This window comes from Myripristis murdjan, chromosome 17 (genome assembly GCF_902150065.1).
Source record: "Myripristis murdjan chromosome 17, fMyrMur1.1, whole genome shotgun sequence".
In the NCBI taxonomy this organism is placed as follows: domain Eukaryota; kingdom Metazoa; phylum Chordata; class Actinopteri; order Holocentriformes; family Holocentridae; genus Myripristis; species Myripristis murdjan.
Genome location: NC_043996.1, coordinates 25,438,818 through 25,463,272, shown reverse-complemented (window position 1 = coordinate 25,463,272; position 24,455 = coordinate 25,438,818). Strand labels below are relative to the sequence as shown.

Genomic DNA, 24,455 nt, shown 5'->3' with positions numbered 1-24,455 from the left:
CACATCAGCAAAAACTTTATAAGATCACCCAGCTACTGCGCAGCAAAATTATAAAACCCTATATAATATGACATTAAGTACAACAAGGTCACAATATACTGGCTACCACAGACACATTGTTTAAGTCCCTGTGGCCCATATGAATGTTGTAAGACTATTATGGGCTTGTGACTCTGGTGGGAAAGATCTGAGGCAGCAAGTTTAAACTTCCATTTTACCATTCAAGAGGAAATCGTAACCCGAGATGAAAGTAATATTTCAGAGGACAAAGGATGTATGGAAAAACCCGGGGGGAGCAGGAAGAGGACACGTGAAACGAGGATTCATGTGACAAACAGCTACAGTAATCCTATAATATATTTTTTTACTAACATTACAGTGAAAAATGTAAGGCCCTCAAGGAAATATCACAGGAATATTATAGGAATACCACAAAACATTGACAATAGCCCATAAAGTATTGGTAAAGTCACTGGAAATTGAATGTCAGAGATGCACAAGTCTCTTTAGGAATATTATAGGAGTGTTATGTGCTAACAGTACAAGACACACTATTATGTCCTTATAAGAATACTAATGCAATATTATAGCAGTGTCATGCCATGATCAAATTACTGTAAACTGACTATGTAGTGCCATAGACACAGTATTGATCTCTATGGAAATGTAATTAGAACATTATAGCAACACTATAGGCAACAAAAATGGGCCTACCATAAAGTATAGTCACTATAGAGGACAATTAACACATTTTTTAAGATCATAAGGAAATTCTCATATTATCATAGATTATCACAGATACACCATAAAGGATGAAATGTAACATAAAGTAGGATAAGTTCATTTTGAATTTATTACTAAGTGCGACAAAACTGCAAGTCTTTATTGGACTATTATTCCTTTAATTCCTCCTTTCAAAATCTTCTTTTTTTAATATTCATATGATTCTTCTTCAGAAACACTTCCTCTCAGGCTTGCTTTTATAGGTTACTTAAACACTGGCACCTGAATGATTTTATGTTTTCATTGCGCTATTTTACTTGTATTTTAATCGAATCAGGTATTAGTTTTACTTGAGCAGTGGCCTTATTTAGCCATCTTACTTATTGAGGATTTTTTTTTTCAAGTTTTGTATGTTATAATGACACCACAAAGTCAGACAATACCATAAATAACCCATGTGAAGTCACCATTGAATAAACAGAGGTAGCCTATTTACCCAATTTTCCCCCAGGGATCAATAAAGTGTCTCCGATTCTGATTCTGTATATTGTTTCTCATGTTAGTGGAATATTATAGAAATATCACAGGAAATATCTAGTTATAGCTTAAAGGGGTCGATGTGGATTCACCACTGCAGCAAAAAAATCTACTGAAGTTACTGTATGAAGATTATAGGAATATTATAGGGTTATCTAGGTGATACAGAATAAGTAGGCCTACAAGGTTACTGTAAACGCACTACTGAGCCATAGACATTGTAAGCCCCTTTAGGGATATTATAGGAATATTATAGGAATATTATAGTGCGTAATTCTCCGTGCAGCCGCTTGGCATCCTGAAGCGCCCTTCTCCTCTATGTGGAGTCAAAAACGGAGATTTGGAGAGAGAGAGAGAGAGAGAGAGAGAGAGAGAGAGAGAGAGAGAGAGAGAGAGAGAGAGAGAGAGAGAGGACTTCACTCTTTTTTAATGAGACTACAGAGCGAAGAGGAGAGAGGACGCAGAGAGACTGAGAGGGGAAAAGTGTTTTATTTTTACGCACGGAAACGAGTGGAGGAAGAGCGGAGGCGAACAGAAGAAGAAGCAGAAAGCGCGTCGGCTTTTGTTTTGGTTTTGTTTGGGTTTTTTTTTTTTTGCCCCTTCTCCTTCTTCTTCTTCTCCTCCTCCTCCTTCTTCTTGTTTCTTCCCTTTGCTTCCCGATGATTAAAAGAGGATTCCAGGGAAACTGACTCGGTCGGGAGGAATTGATGGTGTCTTCCCGGGGAAGCGGAGCCGAGCGGAGGAATCTGAATGCGCTCGGCTGAATCATGCCAGGGCTGTGGATCCTAACTTTGGCGATCACTCTGAACCAAGGTGAGAGATGTGGAGCTCTGTCAGCCTGAACCGGGCACAAAGCCACGGCCGAAAAAAGTTTCTTTGACGCGTGATCTTTCTTTTCTCTCCCCTTTAATTCCCAGCGTTAGTGTGCGCGCTTTTATGTGTTTTGTATGTGTGCGGACTTTGTGTGTTTGCGTGCGTACAGTACATCATTGTATCTTTGTGTTTCAGTGCTTGTGTGCAGTGTTTGTGTGTATGCGTGTGTGTGTGTGTGTGCGTATGTGTGTGTGTGCTATGGGGTTTACAGGGATTTGTGCACTGGGCACCAGTAGCCTGCGGGCATTGGAGGGAAGACACGGGGTCTTGCTGAGAAAAAAGGGGTTGCGAGTGTGAGAGAAGCGGTCTAGACGCATTCATATTTATTCAGTTTCATGATTATTAGAAAGGGAAATAGAGGGAGAGAGAGAGAGAGAGAGAGAGAGAGAGAGAGAGAGAGAGAGAGAGAGAGAGAGAGCTCCTGTAAGAGATATTAGTCTGATGTGACCTTTGAAATGCTTGAATAGATAGATTTCATTCACACATCCAAACGCAGCGAGGCTCAGTAGCTGTGTTTTTACTCACGCACGCGCGCATCCATCCAGATACAAACACACACACACATACACATACACACACACACACACACACACACACACACACACACACACACACACACACACACACACACACACGGGCGCGCGCGCTCATACTCACTGCGCATATCATGCCAGCTGGGGATGATTGATGAGGCGAGTATCCAATGCTCAGTCTAGTCGTCGGGCTTTAACATGAGTCACACTGGATCAATTTCCAACACACACACACACACGCACACACACGCACGTTAACACGCGCGCACATACACATGCCCGCGAGTGCATTCCCTGAAGCTCAGTATGTGTGTTTGTGTTGGTGTGTGTTAGAAAGAGAGGAGCATAGAGACTAGTGCAAGTCCCCCTTCAGAGAGAAATAGTGTGTGTGTGTGTGTGTGTGAGAGAGAGAGAGAGAGAGAGAGAGAGAGAGAGAGAGGGAGAGAGTAAAGAGAGCAGCGCATGTCTCAGTCTCTGTCAGCATGCAGGTAGAGTATTGCACTGATTTGTCCGTGCTCGTGACCGTGCCCGCGATCATGCTCGTGCACGTGGTCCCGCTGCGAACGCACAGGTGCCGGGAAATTTCATATTTTACTGCAAAGACCGAGACATATTCCCCGGACTGGAGGAGAGGCCCATTACTAATATTAATGCCCACATTTATCGATCACCTTGATAAATTGCCCTCTCTCTCTACACACACACACACACACACACACACACACATACATAAACACACTTGCGCACACACAAACATGCATATACTGTACACGCACTACAGTGAGATAGAGGATGAGTGTGTGTTTGCGGAGCGTCACGGCTCCAAAGACAGAGGTGATTAATTTTGGTGGCATGAAGCAAACGTGTGTGTGTGTGTATGTGTGCGTGTGTGTGTGTGTGTGTGTGTGTGTGTGTGTGTACCTGCCTCAGCACCTGGGTCCCCGGTGCCGCAGGCCGCCGGTGTGTTGAACCGCTGACGGTGATCTGGGAAGACAGACAAACAGTGAAGCTCACAGCCCGCAGCACAGCAGACCACCTGAGGAGAGACAGAACGGAGCGGGATGGAACAGAATAGAACAGAATAGAAGAGAATAGAAGAGAACGGACCACAACAGAACAGCAGATCAGAACAGAAGTGAACACAGCAGAAAATAATAGAACAAAAAAACGGAGCAAAGCAGTCTAGAGATCAGAATAAAACAGAACGGGACAGAAAGGAACGGGAGAACAATAGTATAGCCAGACTTTAACAGATCACAATGCAACAGAGGAGGACAGTAGAGAACAGAATAGAGTGATCTCGGTGACTACAGCTGTACGCAGTAGACTAGAGTAATTCAATTATTCTGCCCATATAAAATAGAATAGAATAGCAGAGCATGGAATAAAATACAACGGAAAAAGAACAAAACAGGAAAGAATGAATGGAGCACCGGTGGACAGAAGAGACTCTGGTGTATCGCTGAGAAAAGAACAGAATAGAATAGAACAGAATAGAATAGAATAGAATAGAATGACCGACATTGCTCGAGAGAATAGAAAAAGCACATGATCGTCATCATGACTATAATATGTAGAGTAAGCGTCTTGACCATGGCCCCATAAAATACAATAGGCTAGAAATGTTTGATTATTTTGACTATGTGGAGTAGAACAGAATGGGATAGGATAGAATTGAATAGAATAGAATAGAGTACAGTAGGGTGAAATAGAATAGAGCAGAGGAGCCACATCTCCGGCTGAGCTGTAGTAAGCCTGTAAATGTGATCAGAGTCAAATCCGTCCCATACATGCAGCAGCTGCAGCCTAATGTGTGTTTAGCCTATTTGGACTCTTCCAGGTGTCTCTCCTCTCCTCTCCTCTCCTCCTTTCTCCTCTCCTCTCCTCTCCTCTCTCTGAACACGGCTGATTTACCGTGTGTTTTCAGTCCAGCGGCGTGCCTGGCTTCATAATATAGGCGTACATCTCTGTGTGGCAGACCGCAGGGCTCTGGGCCTCTGTAATTATCGCCCGGCTCTGTGCATGAGTGCGTGTGTGTGTGTGTGTGTGTGTGTGCGCGCGCCCATGTGTGGGTCCAGCGCAGCCTCTCGCTTGCCACGATCCGATCCCAGCTCTCTCTGGCCGGGCTCGAGCGAGGGAAGTCTGTTTCTCGGGGAGGATTCTTGAACAGTGCTTTTGCTTGAGCCGAACATTTTTGCAGCCTGATCATGCAAGCAAAGCAAGCAAAGCAATTCTTGCACTGCCAGCACCTGTCCCATCCCCCCCCCCCTCTTGCTTTCTCTCTCTCATACACACACACACACACACACATATACACGCTCTTTTTCTCCTTCTCTCCCACCCCTCCTTCCTCCCTCCCTCCCTCCCTCCCTCCCTCTCTTTTCTCCTGTCACAAGAATAGAGCGGAGGCGCAGATGTAAAGAGACAGGCCAAAAAGACGGAGAGATGGCAGAAAGGGAAAGACGAGGAGAGGAAGAAACGGAGGGGGGGGGTGTTCAGTCCTACACTGTTGACAAGAGGGGATGTTTGAGGATAAACAAAGACAGACCAGCAGCAGCAGCGCTCGTGAAACCCGGCGAGAAGGCCCCGCCGGCTCGAGTGTGCGCTCAATCAGCATCTCAGCTCACTCGGCCCGGCGCCGTTTGGTGGCTTACACCGGCACAATGGTCTCCAGTGTGAGCTCCAGTGGCACCCAGGGGCACTCGGAGGGGTCTGCGGGTGTCCTCAAGCCTCTTTCATTTCACGATCACTCCTGTTTCGCCCCCTAAAAGTTAACACAACGCGAGCATAAGAGTGATTTTCACCGTAGGTTTTCGAGCGCTCCGCCGTTATTCCCCCCCGGTGATGATATCAACAGCTGTGCGATTCTTTTTATGAATCACCCGACGGTTAAAATATGTTCAGGGTTGCGGGGACTGGATTGTCAAATTGGGCTTCGTGGCCCTGATGCATGTCTGTCTGGGGATTTGTGACATGCAATAGTTTGGTAAGTCTTGCGCTGTAAAAACAAAGCGCAAGACGCCGAAAATATATAGGCCAGAGGTCTCAAACATTTCCACAAGGCCGCAACTGATAAAATTTTGCCCTGGCGACTTCATACGAGAAGATTTTTGCTGATGATCTGGCAGTGAATTGTATAAATGGCCATGTTGTTTATAGGTGGATAGCGGTGAGATCATTTGCACTGAATTTAACTGTTGTACAATTTGCTGAAGACTCCTTGGAACCCCCTCAAGGATCTCTTCGAGAAACTTGGATGTGACATAATGAGCCCTTGTGCTATTAAGAACCTGTTATCAGAACCGGGTTTGAAAGAACAACATGAATGAAGGGCTCAAAATTGAATTTGGCACGATCACAGTTGCCCGATATACAAAAGCCAATGACATGATATGCCATTTGGTGGAAGCTTTCATCCAAAGTACCATTAATGAACACTTTTTTTTGCATAAGTGGCCTCAAGGGGAATGAAACCCTTAAGCCCGGCTCTATTAAAGCCATACGTTACCAGCTGAGCTATAAAAACAACTGGGTGACTGACTCTATAGCTCGGAGTGAGGCTCGAAGAAAACACACCGCAATTAAAATGCTGCAGACTTGAATGAAAACAATCAAGAACGGCATCGCGAGCCTTCCTCAAGACCGGCGCTGAGATTGAGACAACGCAGCAAGTTGAGGAGTTAAGTGTGTGTGTGTGTGTGGGCAATCGCATCAACCCCCCCCATCATGCAGCACTACCTGACAGCTTTGATATCGCTGTGGCGCGGGAGCCGTAATCTGCAACGACAAGGAACAGCAATTAAAAAAACACAACGCCCACAATTAGCCAGCGCTTAATTCGCTGTACCCCGATAATCTACTAATCCAGTGAAACGACAGTGGCAAATTCCACCCCCTCTGCGTGGGCTGGCTGTTTGTGTGTGTGTGTGTGTGTGTGTGTGTGTGTGTGGGAGTGAAAAACAGAAGAGCGTGCAGATCCCAACTGGTATCAGGACTGACACATGTCAATCTGGGTGTTATGTCAGTTCAGATGAGGGGGGAGCAGAGGAATGGGAGACAGCGAGAGAGGAGGAGGAGGAGGGGGAGATGAGAGAGAGGTGGCAGAGGATAAGACGAAGAAAAGAGGAAAAATCTCCATCTTTAGTGGTATCCATATGTATTCAATGGTAAGAAATCATGTTTTTCTTTAAAAAAAAAAAAAAAAAAAAAATCTGCCAGTGGGATGGGATGAATGCACTTGTTTCCAGTGCGACTCAACTCGCTTCCAGAATCTTCGTCATTTTCTCGACGCTTTGTCGGCGGGTCTGCTTCATTCTGCCTCGTTTCAGCACATTTGTACTTGTTCCCAGAGAAATTTCCTAAAACAGGTGAAACTGCAGTGGAAACAAGTGGGATTATCTCGTCCCACTGGAAGATTGGAAGACCCAGTGCGAGGGATTTCTTGCAGTCTGTAAACTGAGGGTCAAAGATCTTTCACCGCAAAATCTGCACTCATCAGCGTCTCTGAGGGTTAGGTGACGGCAAGAGTGACCTGGAGAACGGAAACAACAGGACAACCATGTCGATTTCGTCATATGTTTTATGATTTGGATTGGACGAGTTGGCTAATGATTGACAGATCGTTAATCCAACCACCTGCCACATACTTCTTGTAAACGTCCATTGCTGCCGCCCTTTTCTAAATAGACTTTGAACCCAGCAGACTTTGATTTGTAAAGTGAACAGAGTCTGGAGCCAGATTCACAAATGTGTTCTTAAGAGCGAAATATATAAAGCCTGTAAAATGTATAAAGGCAGAAATGCCATAAGAAGAAATTTTAGGATGTTCTGAGGAAAGTTCTTAAGTGCAGTTTCTCAAAATTGTTTTTTTTTTTTTTTTTTTTTTTGTAGTAATATTTAGTATCATTTAGCATATTCAAAAAATCTAATCTATCCAACTTATATTTTACTAAATTAAATACATACATACGGTTAAAGATTTAAACAGTGGTGGCTGTTATTTGCCTGCAGCCTGCAAGTGCAACCGTAAAATTTACTAGCTCATTATCAGTTCAGTAAGGATGATTCAGTATCACGAATCATCCTTGGTCCTACACCAAAAAAAAAAAAAAAAAAAAAAAGAAAGAAACTTAACAACAAATGTGAATGTTAGGTGTAGAGAAATCTATGAAGACTCTGAATTCTAACTTTATCGTCTAAAATTAGAGGCTTGCAAGGCTTTCATTTTCACAGTAGGAATTTTACAACAGGTTGTCTTAAGGTCAAGGGAAAAAAACAAGAAGACATTGGAGAACCTTACTTTCGAGGCAACAATTTGTATTTTTTTTTTTCTTAAGAGGAAACATCAGAAACCTGAAGAGTATAGCATATCTCCTCTTTTCCAAACTAGAGGCTCCCCGGCTCTGGGCTGCCCTACGTGCTGACCACAACTCAGGAGAGACTCAGCAGCTGGTTGTACTGTCAAACGCTCTTCAGATTACAAATTAAATTACTGCATGATTCAAATCTAACACAGTACAGTAGCTCGCCAGCCATTTGTAGCTCTTTGCCAGGAGTCACACAAAGATTTGGCAAACAGTCCATAAAATATGAAACAGTAACGACTGTTTTACTCCTCATTTTTTACAGCGTTGAGATGTCAGGCTATGTATTTGAAGTGCTGCTCTCACATTTTTTTTTTAACTGTGATCAGAGCAAACACAGCCACAACAGGATAAAAAAAAAGAAACGAGCGAGGCAGACAGTGAATGGCAGTGAGGGACGGCCGCGACGAGAAAGAGAGATGGTCGAGCGAGGTCGACAGTGAATGGAGGGAAATGGAGCGAAAGTACCTGAATCAAATGTTTTGCAAAGGTTTTGACTCACAGCAGCTACAAGAGGTTCTTCATGGCGCTGCGTGCTCAAAAGCGTGCACAAAAAGATAGAGCCAGTGGTTTTCGAGAACAGCCACGGACACACACACACACACACACACACACACACTCAGGAGTGAAAACAATATCTTCGCCCACGGTGTTCTGCCTGGCGGAAATAAATATATAAGAACTGTTCATGAGCATGTCATTTTTTTTGTTTTTTACCACAATTTTATGTTGTTAATATAAAGAAAAAAGTATTTTTTCTTAAGAAGGTTTCACGAATTCGGCCGTAGGACAACAAGAGAGTGGAAGCAAAGTGAAGAACGGTAGGGCACAGAAGTGAAGGAGGACAAGACGTTAAAAGAGGAGCAGAGGAGGAGTGAGGAGACATGAGAGGAGGAGGCCAGGAGGGGAAAACCAGGGGAGGAAAGAGCCGGGAGGGGAGGAGGGTGGATGATGGGAGTTAACAGGGAGTGAAGGATGGTGGTGGAGAGGGAGCGGAAGAGGTTTAGAGGAGGAGAGCGGGGAAGAGGAGCAGAGATTTATGTATGGACCTGGCTGGAGCAGAGGGAAACAGCCAGGCCTGTTATAGATGAGCCTGTCCTGGAGTTTTCCAGGCTTTTCCGGCACATTTCAGCACACGGTGCCACACGTGAGCCGCCGCCTTTCGACATGGTCCTCAGCCCCCCCCCCCAAAGTGGATCTCCTCTCTGCGGTTGACAATTCAATAAAAGCGATAAAAGGGCTGGAAGTAACCCTTCTTACCTTTTCGGGAGAGAAAGCGAGAAACCGAAACCGGCCACTCTCTCTCTCCCTCTCTCTCTCTCCGAGGAAAATCTCTCAAAGGAACGAAGGCATCATGCATAAAAGCAGCCAAAGCATAAAGGTGCTCCCTCTTTTTAGGAGGCAAAAATGTCAACAAAAAGGGCTGAGAGATCAAATAAGCAGCGTGTGGAGATGGTTTATGTTTGTGCTTCTCTCTCTCTCTCTCTCTCTCTCTCCCTGCCTGTCTGTCTGAGAGCCTCATGTGTGGAGGTGAGAGAGAGAACAATTGAATGGGCCTCCCACATAAAATCCATTCAGAGACGTCTTGAGGAATAAGAATGAGAAATCGTCCAGCGTGGTGAATTAAATCAATCTGATCCATTACAAGATCGCTATCACAGGGTTTCCCTTTTGTCTTTGCACCGGCTTACTGCAAGCTGTCTGTGTGTGTGGTGTGTGTGTGTGTGTGTGTGTGTCAGCATCTGCGTTTGTGTTTGTGCCCTATAGTATCCCAGAGAAGACCAAAAAATCCCCTATTACACCGTATTACGAAGTCTACCAAACTATACCAGAAGGGCAGGGTGATACTGCTGAGAGAAATGTACTGATACTCATAAAGACGTTCTGTTATTACAATATATATCATAATATGAGTCACGTGAATGCAAATCCATATTAATGGTCATCCCATTAAGAATCATGACACTTGGGTTGAAGTGTGATGTCAAACAAAAGGCCTGGAAACATAATTTCAAATGATGCGTCTTAAAGGTGTAGAATGCAAAATTGGTGATGGTCAACTGAGATGAGGACTGTTCAGACTCAACTGACCCAAAAAATAAATAAATAAATAAATACAAATGCAGAATAAGCATGAAATTTGATGCTTCAGTCAACCTGGTTCTCATCATTAGCCTGAATCACTGAGCATTTACAGGCTAATTTATTTATTATTATTATTTTTTAAATTATTCTCGCTTCAATCGACTTTCAATTCTCCATATTGCACCTTTAAACAATCAAATTAATGTTCAGCGCATTAAAACTGAGTGGCAATGTGGGGTGTGATGTCAAACAATAAACTCCACAATAAATGTTTCAGGCTTTATTTTGTCATTGCTTTTAAATAAATAAATAATTTTAAAAAACATGCTCGTTTTCATCAGTTTAGTCAGCAGAATTCTGTCCTAATATCCCAAAATCACTGATTCTATCAAAAGACGCTAAATGATGACCTTTAATTATGGCCCTGCCCTACATACCATGTTGCACATGTTGCATAAGACTCTGTACATGCACATCATGCCATATAATGTGCCATAGCACACGATACAATACTGTGGCATGCGGCTTCAGTTCGCCTCATTCCTCTCTAACCAAGCTATTACTAATAATATTAAGGGGAGATTTCTCGGCATATCATATGTAAAGTTGAGTTTCTGTTAGGGGAGATTTTTTTTCCCCCCTTTTTTCTTTCAAAAATCAAATGTGTGACGATGGTAATTCTAATTTCCCACACCCTGTATTCCCAGTATCCGCTGGCTGCTCTTTCGCTTAATTCAACATTTAGCACCATCCAATCTTCCCCCGGAGAGGCTTTTCCACAAGTTCCTCCAAACTTATTTTCTCTTATCAGACAAACTGAACTTGCGTAACCAACTGATTTCATTGCGTGGGCACGGCCGATGGTTTTTTTGAAGTCTCAATATATTTTTTTTCCCCCTTTTTTTTTTTTTTTTTTTTTTTCCCCTCCTCTTTGTGGTGGTGGATTTTAAGCTGGGATGAAAGATGCAGCGATTTAAAGATGGAGATGGACAACAACGATTGCAGATGATGAAAGCGGGTATCCATCACCACCCACTCTGTTTGTGTTTCCGTCCCCTCCTGCCCGTCTATCTCGCTGTTCCTCCTCTCGCCTCTTATGTTTTAATGTAAGTTGATGACTATCAGGAAGTGATAAGACCCCCGGGCTCCGAGAGGAGAGCAGAGGAGAGGAGGGTGCCACAGCGGGTGGGTGGGTGACACTATCTCCCTGGGTGAAGGCAGATATGAGTGGGTGCAGGGAGATAAGGCGGTGTTTCTCAGTGGCGGCGGCGGCGGCGGCGGCGGTGGTGGCGGTGAAGGGGACAGTGACGTCACGCCGCTTGTCTCTCATTTTCCTGCCAGTAAATGAAGTTATGGCATTGCAGCAGGAGATTATGTCAGAGGGAGATTTGCCATTGTTCTGGCGAAGGAGATTAAGCTGCAAGTGTTTTTTTTTTTTTTTTTTTTTTTTTTTTTTTTTTTCATGTTGAGGATGACTCCTCAGCTTTTGGAAAAACGCTCTCTCACAGAGATGTATGGTGTGTGTGTGTGTGTGTGTGTGTGTGTGTGTCTGATTATGGTTATGGGACAGAGCCAGGAGAGAAAAAGAGATAGATAGAGAGAGAGAGAGAGTCGATACAGAGAGAGAAAGAGTGAGAAGCAAAAGTGTGTTTTTATGTTGTGTGTGTGTGCAGCAGAGAGAGAGAGCAGTGAAAGAAAGAAAAATAGAGAGCAAAATGTGTGTGTGTGTGTGTGTGTGTGTGTGCGTGTGTGTGTGTGTGTGTGTTAGCGTACATGGCAGAGAGAGAGAGAGAGCACATTCAGAGAGAAAGGAGAAGGTCGAGATAGGAAGAGAGAAAAGGGGGAAGACGTGGTTGAGGGAGAAGGAGAGAGGGGGAGAGACTCCAGGCTTCTGTGTGTGTGTGTGTGTGTGTGTGTGTGTGTGTGTGTGTGTGTGTGTGTGTGTGTGTGTGTGTGTGTGTGTGTGCTCGCCTGTGTGCAAATCCACAATATATGGCAAGGGCCAAAGGAAAATAAAAGAGTAGGTCTACTTGTGATCGAGGCAAAGCGAGAGAGAGAGAGAGAGAGAGATGGGAAGAGGGAAAAGGGGGAGGGCGAGTGAGACGGGGCGAGCGAGATGAGGCGAGGGAGCGAGAAAGCAAGCGTGTTGGGGAGAGAGAGAGAAAAAGATAATTTCTTAGCTCTTCTTTTAAATAAGTCTGTTTCTATAGCAACCATCTAACCAGCGGCTGGAGAGAGGGAGAGGGGAAAGTGGGGGTGCACCAGAGAGAGAGAGGGAGAGAGAGAGAGAGAGAGAGAGAGGGTGAGTTACCATGGCAACGGATGAAGAGGGAGAAAAGGGACTTAGAGAAACTTTAAAAAAAAAAAAAAAAAAACATATAGGGAAAAATGTAAAAGGCTAGATGGGCAAAGTGAGCGTGAAGGTGCTGCGTGGAGATGAAGGGAAACCGGACGATGATCTTTGTGTCGTGCTGCGCCAAGAAAAAAAAAAAAAAAAACACAGAGAGGAAAAAAGAGGCGCGCTGCAGTGATGATAGTGCGAAAGGCTGCAGACTGATTGTCCATTCTCAGCTCTTGACCGAAGATGACCTCCATCTCAGCGTGGAGTGGGCGAGCGAGCAGCACAAACACACACACAGAGAGAGAGAGAGAGAGAGAGGATTGATCGGCGGCCCCGGAGTTCAGGCGGCTCTGACCCGAGAGGCTTCGCTCGGTTTCCCCAAAGCGGGCCGAACCGAAGCTCCATCTGGATCCAGAGCGGCAGCCAACGTGCTGCAACACACACATTTTGGAGAGAGAGCTGTTTTTTTTTTTTTTTTTTTTACACTCTTTAAAAATACCAATCTCAAAAGCAATTTTTGATCTGGCATTCTGGAGTTAAAAGACATATTTATCTAAAAGGGACACTGTAAAAGTACATTAAGAGTGAGAACCCTAGAGACTCATCTGACAAAGAAAAGCATGGGATAAACAGGAAATTTGATGACTGAGTCTACATGGTTCTCACTCATACAAATTTTGTGCTTATTCCACATTTTTCCACATGGATTTGTAATCCGACGGGCAATCCGAGAGTACGCTTTGTAAACTGCACGCACAGATGCCCAAACCGAGAGTAAAGATGTGTTTGTTTGTTTTTTCTCAGCTGTAAATTTCACCTGTTTCAATGAAAATTCACTTTATTTCAAGAATTTTCTCAAACTTGGTTTAATTTTCTCAAACTTAGCTGTTTGTCTTATTGTGCTTTGTCTCTAAATATCGAAATTATGAAACTGTCTTTGTTCAGTGTTAGGCTTTGTCACTTTTTTAAAGAGAAAACAGCCGATTCTAAGACTTGCTGATGCGATTAAACGAGTTATTTAGATGGGCGTTTTTGCCGCACTGAATATTGGTCAATAAATTATCATTTGAATTATCATGGATCCAAAAAACTGCACTTGATTTAATTTTTTATGATGTCGAATGGGTCTCTTGGAAAATTAAATGAGCTTGCGCCGGTTGCTGTTTGGTCATAAATGGTCTCAGCACCTTATAATTAATTTAATTTTGCACAATCTGTGCATTACATCAAATGTAGTGCTTTTAGAAACATTTAATATGATTTTTTGGGGGGGGGGGTTAACTCAATCAGAGTTTTGCGTATTGAATCTTTCCTTGCCTGTGCAGTCGTAAACCGCTGTTTTCTAGCACAGATAATATCTTGTGCGTTCTCCTTCAAAACAGCATAACCAAAGTCAACCCATTACAGACGAGACAGAGAGGGGTGAAATTAATGGGGTTTGGAACAAAAGGTTTTGGGAAAGATATTTCCTGACTATTCCCCACGCAATTACTTAATCCCTTGTAATTAGTGCCCTTGTTTGAAAAGAAATATATATTCCCCCTCTTCCTCTTTTGCCCCTATTGAATTGGAAGATAACGCTGCAGAACAAAAAAAAAAAAAAACAACATGAATGTCTTTTGTGGAGCATAATGCTTCACTTGTAACAGCAACTGTGCAGAAACATGCAGAAGGTTTGGTGCAAGTGAAGTTAACAAGGGCACCTCTGTTCAGAAAGGAATATTTATGACATTTAAATATAGGTACGTTGCCTTTTCTGCATATATTCACCTTATTTCGTCTCGCTCCGCCGCGCTCAGACATCACCGTCTCCTGGACAATCACAGCACGGTGAATTCACAGCTGAAGATAATGATGCACGCGCAGTCATTTCATTTCTGGCTGCGACTGTGCGGGACAGCTGTCTGTTTGCAGCCATAACTGTTGGCCAGCGAACCATTAGCCTGTTTTACACCGATAGCAAATAGCCATTAGGCGAAGCTGCAAGCCCGTTAGCCAACAGCCATCTGCCGCAAACTGCAATTACGCTGCCTTAAAGTGCTGTTGGAAATATCGTAATTATGAGTTGAGCACGCGTGAATGGCCCGACAAAATGGTAAACACGCTTGGGAATGTGGGAATTTTCAATGATACCTGAGCAGGTTGTCTTATGTAGAGCATGTACGCCATGACCACATGGTGAAAGTGATGCATTTTATTAGGAGTATGCTATTGCTCATGAATAAAACTGCAAAAAAAAAAAAAAAAAAAATCTCCATCTTAACCAGTCGCTTAGCCTCATGTTAAAAATTTGTAGGATGAGGATGTAGAATGATAAGTAGGATGTGGGATGAGATAATCCCACTTGCTTCCAATACAGTTTCACTTGAATTTTTCTGGGAAGTATAAATATGCTGACATAGGGCAGAATATGATAGATTAGCCCACTAGTATCAAGTTAAGTCACAAGGAAATTCTGGAGACGAGTTGACTAGCATTCAAAACAAGTGGGATTATCTCATCCCACGAGCAGATTTTTCACCTTGTTTGAAGAAAAACAAGATTTTGGACGCTGGAGATGAGACTAAATGACTTGCTTAGAGACTTTTGCAGTCGACTTTTGTCCCTTTATTGTCCAAAACCATTTCAGGGTGCAGCGTTTTGTATTTCGTCGCTGTCCAGTGCAAACCACTTATCTCCAAAATGTCCACTTTTCAGAAACTAAGAAAAAAACAGCCTCATTTTTAGCTCGACTGCTGTGCACATCTCAGTTTATCTCATTAGTTCTGAAAAACTTGAATAAACCCAAGGGTTGCAGAACTTTCTGAACCCACGGAGGGGAGGGTTAATTCTCAGATGAAGTCAAAACATGAACATCAGCAGAATCGGAGATAAGTGGTTTTCACCGAGCAGCGGCGGGGTTTTTGACTTCTGAACTCGGAAGGGGGATCTCATTACGAGCACTTGAAGGCAGCGCCGGCCAGCAGGCGTACCTGTAAGCTGGTTAGGCAAAAGCCTCTTAGCCGTTAGCCGCCGCTCGCTCGCTCGCTCTCGGTGTCACTTCCCATGTCCTGCTCTGTGTTCGCGCCGTGACAAAGAGCTCATTGAGAGCCCGGTGCCGCTGCGAGCTTGCGGTGTAAATCTGTAGGCTGCGTTTGGAGGCTCTCTTCCTGGCAACGACGGTCCCCATGGAGTCGGCGGCACATTCAGGTCAACCAACTTGACTCGTTCCGTCACATTCAGCCACAAGCCTTTTTGCGTTCACAATGCTCTGATTAAGTGGTACAATAGTTGCAAATCTGCTGGCATGTTTGCCGAAGAGTAATTACTAGTCTCTGATAAGCGTTTTGGGGAAGTTTCCCAGCTACATGATTTCCATTGAGGCTTTATCTCTATTGAATGTGATTCTCTTTGCCGAATTGGCTCAGCTGCGGTCCTGGAAACCGGCCTCGTCTCACACACATGATAAGACAACAGATTGCCTTGTATGCCGTCCAACCAAGAATAATGCCGCAAGCTATAATAATTCACACCATCCATCAGGATTTCTCTATAACTACATGCCTTTTTCATCACTGCGATAAAACCACTGGCGCTGGGGGAGTCGGACGCTGAGTATCGTAAATGGCGTGTTGGAGGGACTAATTGGCCACATAGAAGCGGGCTCACACTCTCATAAACACAGCGGTATAAACATGGTCATGCAAATCGGGCTGGGCTGGAGCGCTGGTTAGGGATGAGGGATGGAGGGAGGGCAGGAGGGAGCGAAGGAGGGAGGGAGGGAGGGATGCTGGGATATGAGAAATGAGGCTTCCCACTTTCTTAATGTGCCTTTTGTGTTTTTTCGTCGGCCTCGCTTCCCCTCTCTCAGGATCCCTCCGTTTGTGTTACCATGGGGACGGCATGCTTCCTATATCTCTCCCTCTTAACCCCCCCCCCCCCCTTTTTTTTTTCTCCTTCACTCACTCGTTTCAGTGTTACCATGGTGACACGTCTCTCTCTCTATCTCTCTCTGTCTCTCTGTCTCTCTCTCCTCTGCCCGCTACCTGTTTCACATGCCGCCCTGTCTCGCTGGGTCACCCTGTCTGTCTCTCCGTCCGTCCGCTGTCTATCCGTCTTTCTCTCCGTTTGCTCTGCCCCGTGTTTGTTTGCCGATCGGCCTTGTGGTTTATGTATCTGTGTAACTCTCTGCCTGTCTGCCTGCTTGTTTTCCTCCATCCCTGCCCTGTCTGTGTTTGCTCTGTCTCTCTCTCTCTCTCTCTTGTCCTGTCTCTCTCTTCTTTCTCTCCGGCTGAGTGGCTGCCTGTCTGGCCACCAGGCTTTTCTACCTCTAATCCCTCCTCTCCTCTTTCTGCTCTGTTGCTCCGCTGTGTCGTTCCCGAACATCAACCTTTTTTTTTTTTTTTTCTCAACCTCCCCCCTCTGACTCGTTTGTTTGTTCCCACATCAAAACAGTAACCACTGAATGTCACTGGGAACACGCAGGGAAAAAAAAAAAAAGAAAAAAAAAGAAAAAAAAAGAAAAAAAAGGGAAGGATTTAGGTAATTTTCGCAGACGGCAGCTGTTGCTATGGCGACACAACTTTCGGATTTGCTGGGGAGAGCGAGGGATGAATAGAGGGATAGATGGAGAGACAGAAAATGTGTAAGGATAGAGGGGGCAGAGAAAGAAAGCCACGCTGTATATTTTGTCCTCACTTTGTTCTGTCTTTCCGGCGTTTGAAGAGTTTTCAACCCGAAAGCTAAACGTCTGCGTTTTGGGACGATGATCACCTGAAGTCTGTCCGTCAGCGTCTCCTGTAGAGCGTCCGCACCATGTAGGGGGTGTTATCATTTTGCCAAACAAAAACCAAGTTTCCTCTCTTCTTTTAACAAGCACCATCATTTGTTTTAATTTCACGCTGTCAGCCATTCTGCAGAAGCGCATGTCACTTTTTTTTGCAAATGGTAAAAATCTCATTTTGGCTGCTAATGCATTCAGAAATCCACTTCATTAAGCCCTGCATGGAACATTTTGGCCTTACATTATCCCTCCTCTCCGGCAGTCATCATTTAGAGTTTTTTAAAGCCAAATTTAATATCTCCATTTTCCAAAACAGCCCTGAAATACATCATAATGTATGGTTAATCCACCGTGCGACAGGGTTTGCCAAACCGAGCCGAGTTACCCAGCGTTCCTTAAGCAGCATCTTCATTCGTGCCGGTTTTGTTTCCATCAATCATTTTTTGCAAAAGTGCGTGTCACTTTTCTTCCGAAACGGTGAAAATCTCATTTTGGACCACCACCACCGCCACCACCATCACCGCCCCCCCTCCTCCCTCTGCTTGCTAATGCATTTGGAAAAACCACTTCATTATAATACACATTTGAATATTCATGTTAAGCAGGCAGGGGGTGACGGAGGCAGAGAGACTGGAGGGTTTGGGTAATGATGTAGAGCTGTGGAATTAGCAGCGAAACTTCTATTGATTCAAGCTGTGAGGACTGGAATATGAAAGCGTATATGTGAGTGTGTGTGTGTGTGTGTGTGTGTGTGTGTGCGCGCGCAGAGAGAGAGAGACGGAGTGTGAAAAGGGCAAAAGACCTTATCAATGAACTTGGAGAATGAAAGAGAGAATGAAAGAGACGGGGGGCTCGGTGGAAGGAGGAAAACCAGATTATCAGTGAACAGAGAATTGAATTAAAGCGAGTGAGTCTGAAAGAGAGAATGGGGGAAGAAAGAAAAGGAGATTACCAGGCAACACAGAAAGGGGAGCGGAAAAAAAGAAAAGGAAAGTAAAAGAAACAGAGAGGATGAACAAAGAGTGAATGGCGGAAAAATAAACGGGGAAGAAACTAAACGAGCGGAGAAATTTAAAAAAAAAAAAACAAAAAAAACCGCCGGAGAACAGGCAAGAAAGCCAGACCGCATAAACTGAAGAGCGACATAAAAAGGGAGAGCGAGGGAGCGGGGTGAGGGGTCAGGGCTCGCGGAGGGTGGCGCTTTAGCCTGGAGACGCCACGCTACAGTAAACCCTCCACCCCCAGACGCAGCCAATTGTTGATGGGAGGACTAATTTGACAAATGTCAAAGTTTACGTTTCATTACAGCAAGCGGGGGCTGGAGAGAGGATGGAGAGAGGGAGAGAGAGAGAGAGGGGGGGGGGGGAGAGAAGAAGAAAGAGGAGGAGGAGGAGGGAGAGAGAGAGAGAGAGAGGGAGGAAATGCCATGCATTCCATTAGTGGCCAGAGAAAACCACAGAGAGAGGAGAGGGGAAGAGAGGAAACCGAGTGGAGGGGAGGAGGGGGATAGAAATGAGAGAGAAATACAGGAAACAGAAGAGGAGGAGGAGGAGGAGGAGGGGAGATGTAGAGGAGGTGTGTGTGTGTGTGTGTGTGTGTGTAAGGGAGGAGGGGGGTGTAGGGATTAGATGGCCATACATAAAGACAGAGAGAAGAAGGGTTTATAAGCGAAGGAATGAAGCGCTCGATTCATCACTGCCTGAACTGTGGGCCTGACCTTTGAAAACGGAGTTAATGTTAGACAAGACGGCACTTAACATTCTGCCAGCCTCCACGTTTGTTCTTAAGTTGTCAAGGCGGTGCGCCGCGCGTTAGGCCGGCCTGATACGGCTCTCCAAATTGCAGCGCTTTGCAACAGTCTTGCTTTGGGATAATAGGGGCTGACGTAACAGCGCTTCACGTTCTGCTGCTAAAGAGGACGTGTCATGTTCAACACTGGTGTGCGTCTCGTTTTCGGGGCGACTTGCATCTGTGTTACTTTTCAGCGCCGAGGCAAGGTCACAACCACAACACGATGCAATTCCAACTCGGGTGATCCTCATCTTGTAACTCCAATTAAAGGATTGAAAGTTCCTCTACACTGCAAAAAAAAAACAAAAAAAAAACAAAAAAACTCTCTGTCTTATCGAGGCATTTAGTCTCATATTTAGTGTTAAATTTTTGTTTTTTTTTTCCAAACAAATGAAAAAATCTGCCTGTGGGATGAGATAATCCCGTTAGTTGCCGCTGCTAATCCACTTGTTTCTAGAATTTTCTTGAATCCAGCGTTGTTTTCTTGATTCTAGTGAGCTGGTCTGCCTTATTCTGCCTTGTTACAGCATATTTGTACTCATAACCAGAAAAAAAAAAATCCTAAAACAAGTGAAATTGCATTGTTAAGAGCACAAGCGGGATTGTCTCATCCCACAGGCAGTTTTTTTTTCTCCACATTCATTTTAAGAAAAACAAGATTTTAACACTGAGGCTAAACAACTTGGTAAGATGGAGATTTTTTTGCAGTGTTGAACTAGAGCAAACACCTAGTTTTCCCAAATTAGACAGTAAGAAAACTAGCTTGGTGTGCGAAACAACTGAAATGTTGTCAGAGGCAAAGAAGAAAAATATTCAGGCTTAATTTATTTCAAAATGTTTCTATTTTTACTCATTTCCAATGCAGTAAAGATATGCAGAGACCGAGGAAGGCCAGAGGGAAGAAATGTCTTTGCATGTCAAAATGGAAAAATGTGAAGTGAAGTAAGCATGCCGTTGTTCTTTTGCGGGCCGTTCTCCTCGGGGGGGGCCTCCATGATTTGAGAAAATCCCGAAACCCCCCTCAGGTTAATGGCTGTTTATTGAGCTGCAAACACGGCCGTTTTCAGACATTTTGAAGTCATTTTTTTTAACGCGTCGTGTCGGACTGAACGCTCTCCCCGCTTCCCACCAGAAACACAAATCTGACTCATCGTTTTTTGAAGAGTGCAGGTTCACATTTATAAGCTGAAGGTCACACGGAGAGCGACTTACAGTGCAGCGAGTGCAACAGCAGAATGAGCTTCAATTTCCAGATCGCCAGCAATACAGGTATTAGTGATGAGAGAGAGGGTGAAAGCTGCAGCGGCCTGACAGTAGATTAACAAATGAATGAGTTTCATATAAAAATGAGATACCCACTGCCAGAAAAAAATGAGCCCCACTCTTACACGGTGATTCATGACAAAAAAAGTTAAGTTAAAACAAATGGCAGCACTTTGCCTGACAAAGTATGACAACTTTACAGCCTGGATCCTCTCTGTAAGAAATTTTGAATGATGATCGTGAGGTCGTAATTTCTCCCAGATGGATTTGCAACGTTTTTTGGGACGGATCCCTGTTTCTCCGTGTAAAAGCGAGGGGGTTAAGTGTTATGTTCCTGGCCGAGCTGCAAAGCCGGACGTCATCATAAATGTCACCCGCGGACTTTAATACACGGAGCTGCCGCTTTAATTCGAACATTAAAAACTCGAAACTTAACTTCAAAATGAGCAAAACGACTCTTGCAGAAGCGATGGTGCTCGTGACTCGGCGGCCCCGATCAGGCGGTAAACGCTACCTTCTTTTCGCGCCGCTTTATTTGTGTCCATTTCTCACGCGCGGCTGCTTGGCATTGAAAATACATTACGCGTTACATTGTGCTCCTCCGTGTCGGCTCGGGTTGTAACCTTGAAAGCCGATCTGCGGTTCTTGAGCGAAACCATTTCATTACTTTCTAGTGGCATTGATAACATCTTCCTCGTTGCTGCTCATGAAAGGAGAGAAGGGATTTTTCATTGCAGTAACCCACCAACAGTCTCCTAGTAGGATTCAGGCCAAGATGAGTCAACATAAAACTTGAGCAAGATTTGAAAAAAAAAAAAAGAAAGAAAGAAAGAAAGAAAAAAGCCATGGACATTTTTGTACAAGCTGCCTCATCCAGCAACATGAGGGCAGACACTTTTAGCGTGGGCGGCCACCGGTGGGATTTGAACCTTCAACCCTGGTAGTGTAAGTACCATCAGGGTGTCTGTAGAGCTTTTAAAAAAGTCTGAAAAACACATACATTATTCAATTTTTAGGCCATAAAAGGTACTGAAATGTCTCACACACACACACACACACACACACACACAGACAGAAGACATGCTGATTTTCTTCCTTTCATTTTGATGCGACTGTGAAATTAGACGGCGATGCAGACACTGACTCTAAAATAATTTAATGCATTCATTCATTTTCCATTCCTGCTTATTCCCATTCAGGGTCACAGTGGGGCTTGAGTGTAGCCCAGCATGCACCGGGGGGGAGGAGGACAGGGAAATATCCGGGACAGATCGACTGCAGAGTTTTTGGAATGAAGTCACTTTGGGATTGAAAAGCCTGTTGCATTGTGGGATTGTGCCGCTTTTGGTGGAGTGGAGCATTTTTGTTGACATTCAGCTTGTGTACTGTCACATTACCAGTGGTGGACAGTAACAAAGTTCATTTACATGAGTATTGTACTAAAGTGCATTTTTCAAGTATCTGTGCCTTAACTGAATATTTGGTATTCAGGTATTTAGGTATACAAATTCTTGCTACTTATTATTTTTAAGCATGGCTCTGAAGTCAGCTGTTTGATTTTTTTTCTTTTTTAAATTGGCCACAGGCTGTGCTCCTCACAGGGGAAAAACCAATCACTGCTCTCAACTCGATTTGATGCAAAAGCAGGAAAATGTCATCCAGCTCTGCAGAATATGCGCAATCGAGATATGCACTTTCAAAATAAAACCCATCCTTTCCATTTTCTTTGCAAAGTGCAAGTGACAAAGTACATTTTGGTAGCAGTGGTTCTATAAGCAAGTCATGCTTTTGTAACATGATTTCCGGTTGCCAGGTTTTGTAAATGCATTGTGAAAACAATCCAGTAATGTGTTGATATTGAAAAAGGAACTTTTGAATCCTTACATATTTTTACAAGCAAGTGCTTCACTACTTTAACTCAAGTCCAAATTTAACTGAGCACTTGTAGTGGAGTAATAATTGACCACGAGTATCTATACTTTTCACGTAGTGGGGATTAGAGTGTAGATACCGGCCGGGTTTAGACAAACATTTAGAAATTTTGTACGGGTTCACGTCAGGTTTGGTCATGTCGGTGTTATTTCAGTAAAAAATGACCTAATGTCTGTTCTGGGCAACTTCTTGTGTAGCGCTGGAGTTTACGTGATGACGCTGAAGGCATCACGTTGGCTGTTTCAGGCGGTAAATGTAACCTCACGATGGAGGAGAAGCAGAATCTCAGGCTCGGGTCGGGTTCAGACAAAAATATATTGGCCCGATCTGGACTCTGATGTGGAGGTGTACTTTGTCCACCACTGAACATTCGACATTGATTTTCCTGCACTGTTCAATGAATTTGTTGTCACGAATGTACAAAGAACACGCAAAGGAAAAATGTTAATACAAGGAAAAGCTCACAAAGGAGGCCAACGAGTAAACATGCAGACAAACGACATCTTGTTAATGTTGTGGATTTGCACAAACCACCCAACACAAAGTGGACAACCGATCCAGAGACACTGCCTCCAGTAACGGTCACCGATAGTGGCGCATATCCTGTGTCTGCGTGAGTGCACACACACTTGTGAACAGTTTAAAAACGCTAAGTCTCTGAAGGCTCACGTCTCTCCTCAGAATAAAGCTCCCCAGAATACACCGCCGCGTGACAAGTGGTGTCAACATGTTCCCAGGCCCTATAAGTGGTGTTAAGCGATTCTTTACATTCAGTGATGTGTCAAGCCACGGCTGGAAAACAAGGCGAAAAGCAAAATAAGGCAAATGGAATTAACTGTGTGGTTTCACAGAGAGAAGTAAATGGGAAACTGTTGGCTTCATATTCTTATCTTGTAATACATTCCTTGCACTTGCAGCTGGATCTACATGCATGTCCAGCTTTGGATTAATTCCTTTAATTCACTATGTCTTCCATTTTCTTATTCTGCTCATTTAAAGTCTCAGAACTGTCACTTGCTGTGTTCAGTTGGCAATAGTCTTCTTTTTTTCGCAAGCGTTTTCCCTTTTATTTAGCTTTTCACGTTGGCGTTAAATCCAGTTCCAGGCAGCATTAAGACGGTCTTACAGTAAAACATCTTAAATTTGTCTTTGTGGATCCTGCAGATACGCTGGTTACATGGCAGCAGACTGTACACTGCGTCTTCCACAATCTGTCAGAATGTGTGTACTGGAAGTCGCCGCGCTGCTGTAAACGATACACAAGCAGCTCTCACTATCGGCTCCCCAGAGGACGTGAGCAGTTGATTTTGCGACTGTGTGTTTTGCTGGAAAGAGAGAGAGAGAGAGAGAGAGAGAGAGAGAGAGAGAGAGAGAGAGAGAGAGAGAGAGAAAACAAGCAACTCGTCTTTATTCTGATGTTTCTGATTGAAGTGTGACGCTCATTCAGGCTGCGAGAGGAAGTGAGCTGTTTGTGATTCATATCTGTGTGTTTGATATCCAGGAGTGTGTGTATGTGTGTGTGTGTGTGTGTTTGTGTGAAGGGGGGTTGCTGGTAACACTGGAAGGGGATTGTGTGGGTGTTTAAGAAAGGTGTGTTGAATGTGAGCTGCGAGAACAAATGCAGCACAAACACAGACCGAAGCATGTGAGCACATACTGTTGAGTTCATACGACACGACGGGGCTACTCTCTAATGTGCTAAAGTAATCAGATTACTTCTCTGCACTAACTGAACGCACCAGGTTTTCAATTCCTATATTCTATTACTGTCATTTTTTTTTTTCATTTTGCTCAAATGAAGTGCAAATTCTGCAGCATGTCACACAGGGAACATGCTGCAGATGGGGGAAAAAAACACTTTATATAAATGAGACGGGCTTAGGATGGGCATTCACTAAACAAGTTGCAGGCTCCCGAGTGTCAAAGCATCCACCTTTACGAGTCATTTAGTCTAATATTGAGTGTTAATATCTCTTTTTTTTCTTAACCCTATAAAGCCTGAACTATGAAAGAATTGGCAGAAAATTCCAATTTTGAAATTGAACCCGTTATTTAGTCCTATAACAAAATATATAAAAAAAATAAAAAAATAAAAAAATATGTTATTACACAACCTTTCTGGTGTATGATATATGATATGTACTTGAAGTGCCAATGGTATGGTCCAGGGTGAACAGGGGAAGTGTCCAAAGGTATACAACAGTATTTTGGTCAAGTATTGATTAAACTGAAAACGAAAAACGGAATTGAAA

The 24,455-nt window shown here is 44.0% G+C and overlaps 1 protein-coding gene across 1 annotated transcript in view; it reads left to right on the top strand.

The window, feature by feature from the left end:
* Nucleotides 1-1,767: 1,767 nt before the first annotated feature.
* kirrel1b (kirre like nephrin family adhesion molecule 1b) overlaps nt 1,768-24,455 on the top strand; it is an 82,441-nt gene continuing 59,753 nt past the window's right edge. The window contains exon 1 of the mRNA XM_030074831.1: nt 1,768-2,073. Coding sequence (XP_029930691.1) covers nt 2,028-2,073 — 46 coding nt within the window. The 5' untranslated portion in view covers nt 1,768-2,027. The remainder of the gene's footprint in view (nt 2,074-24,455) is intronic.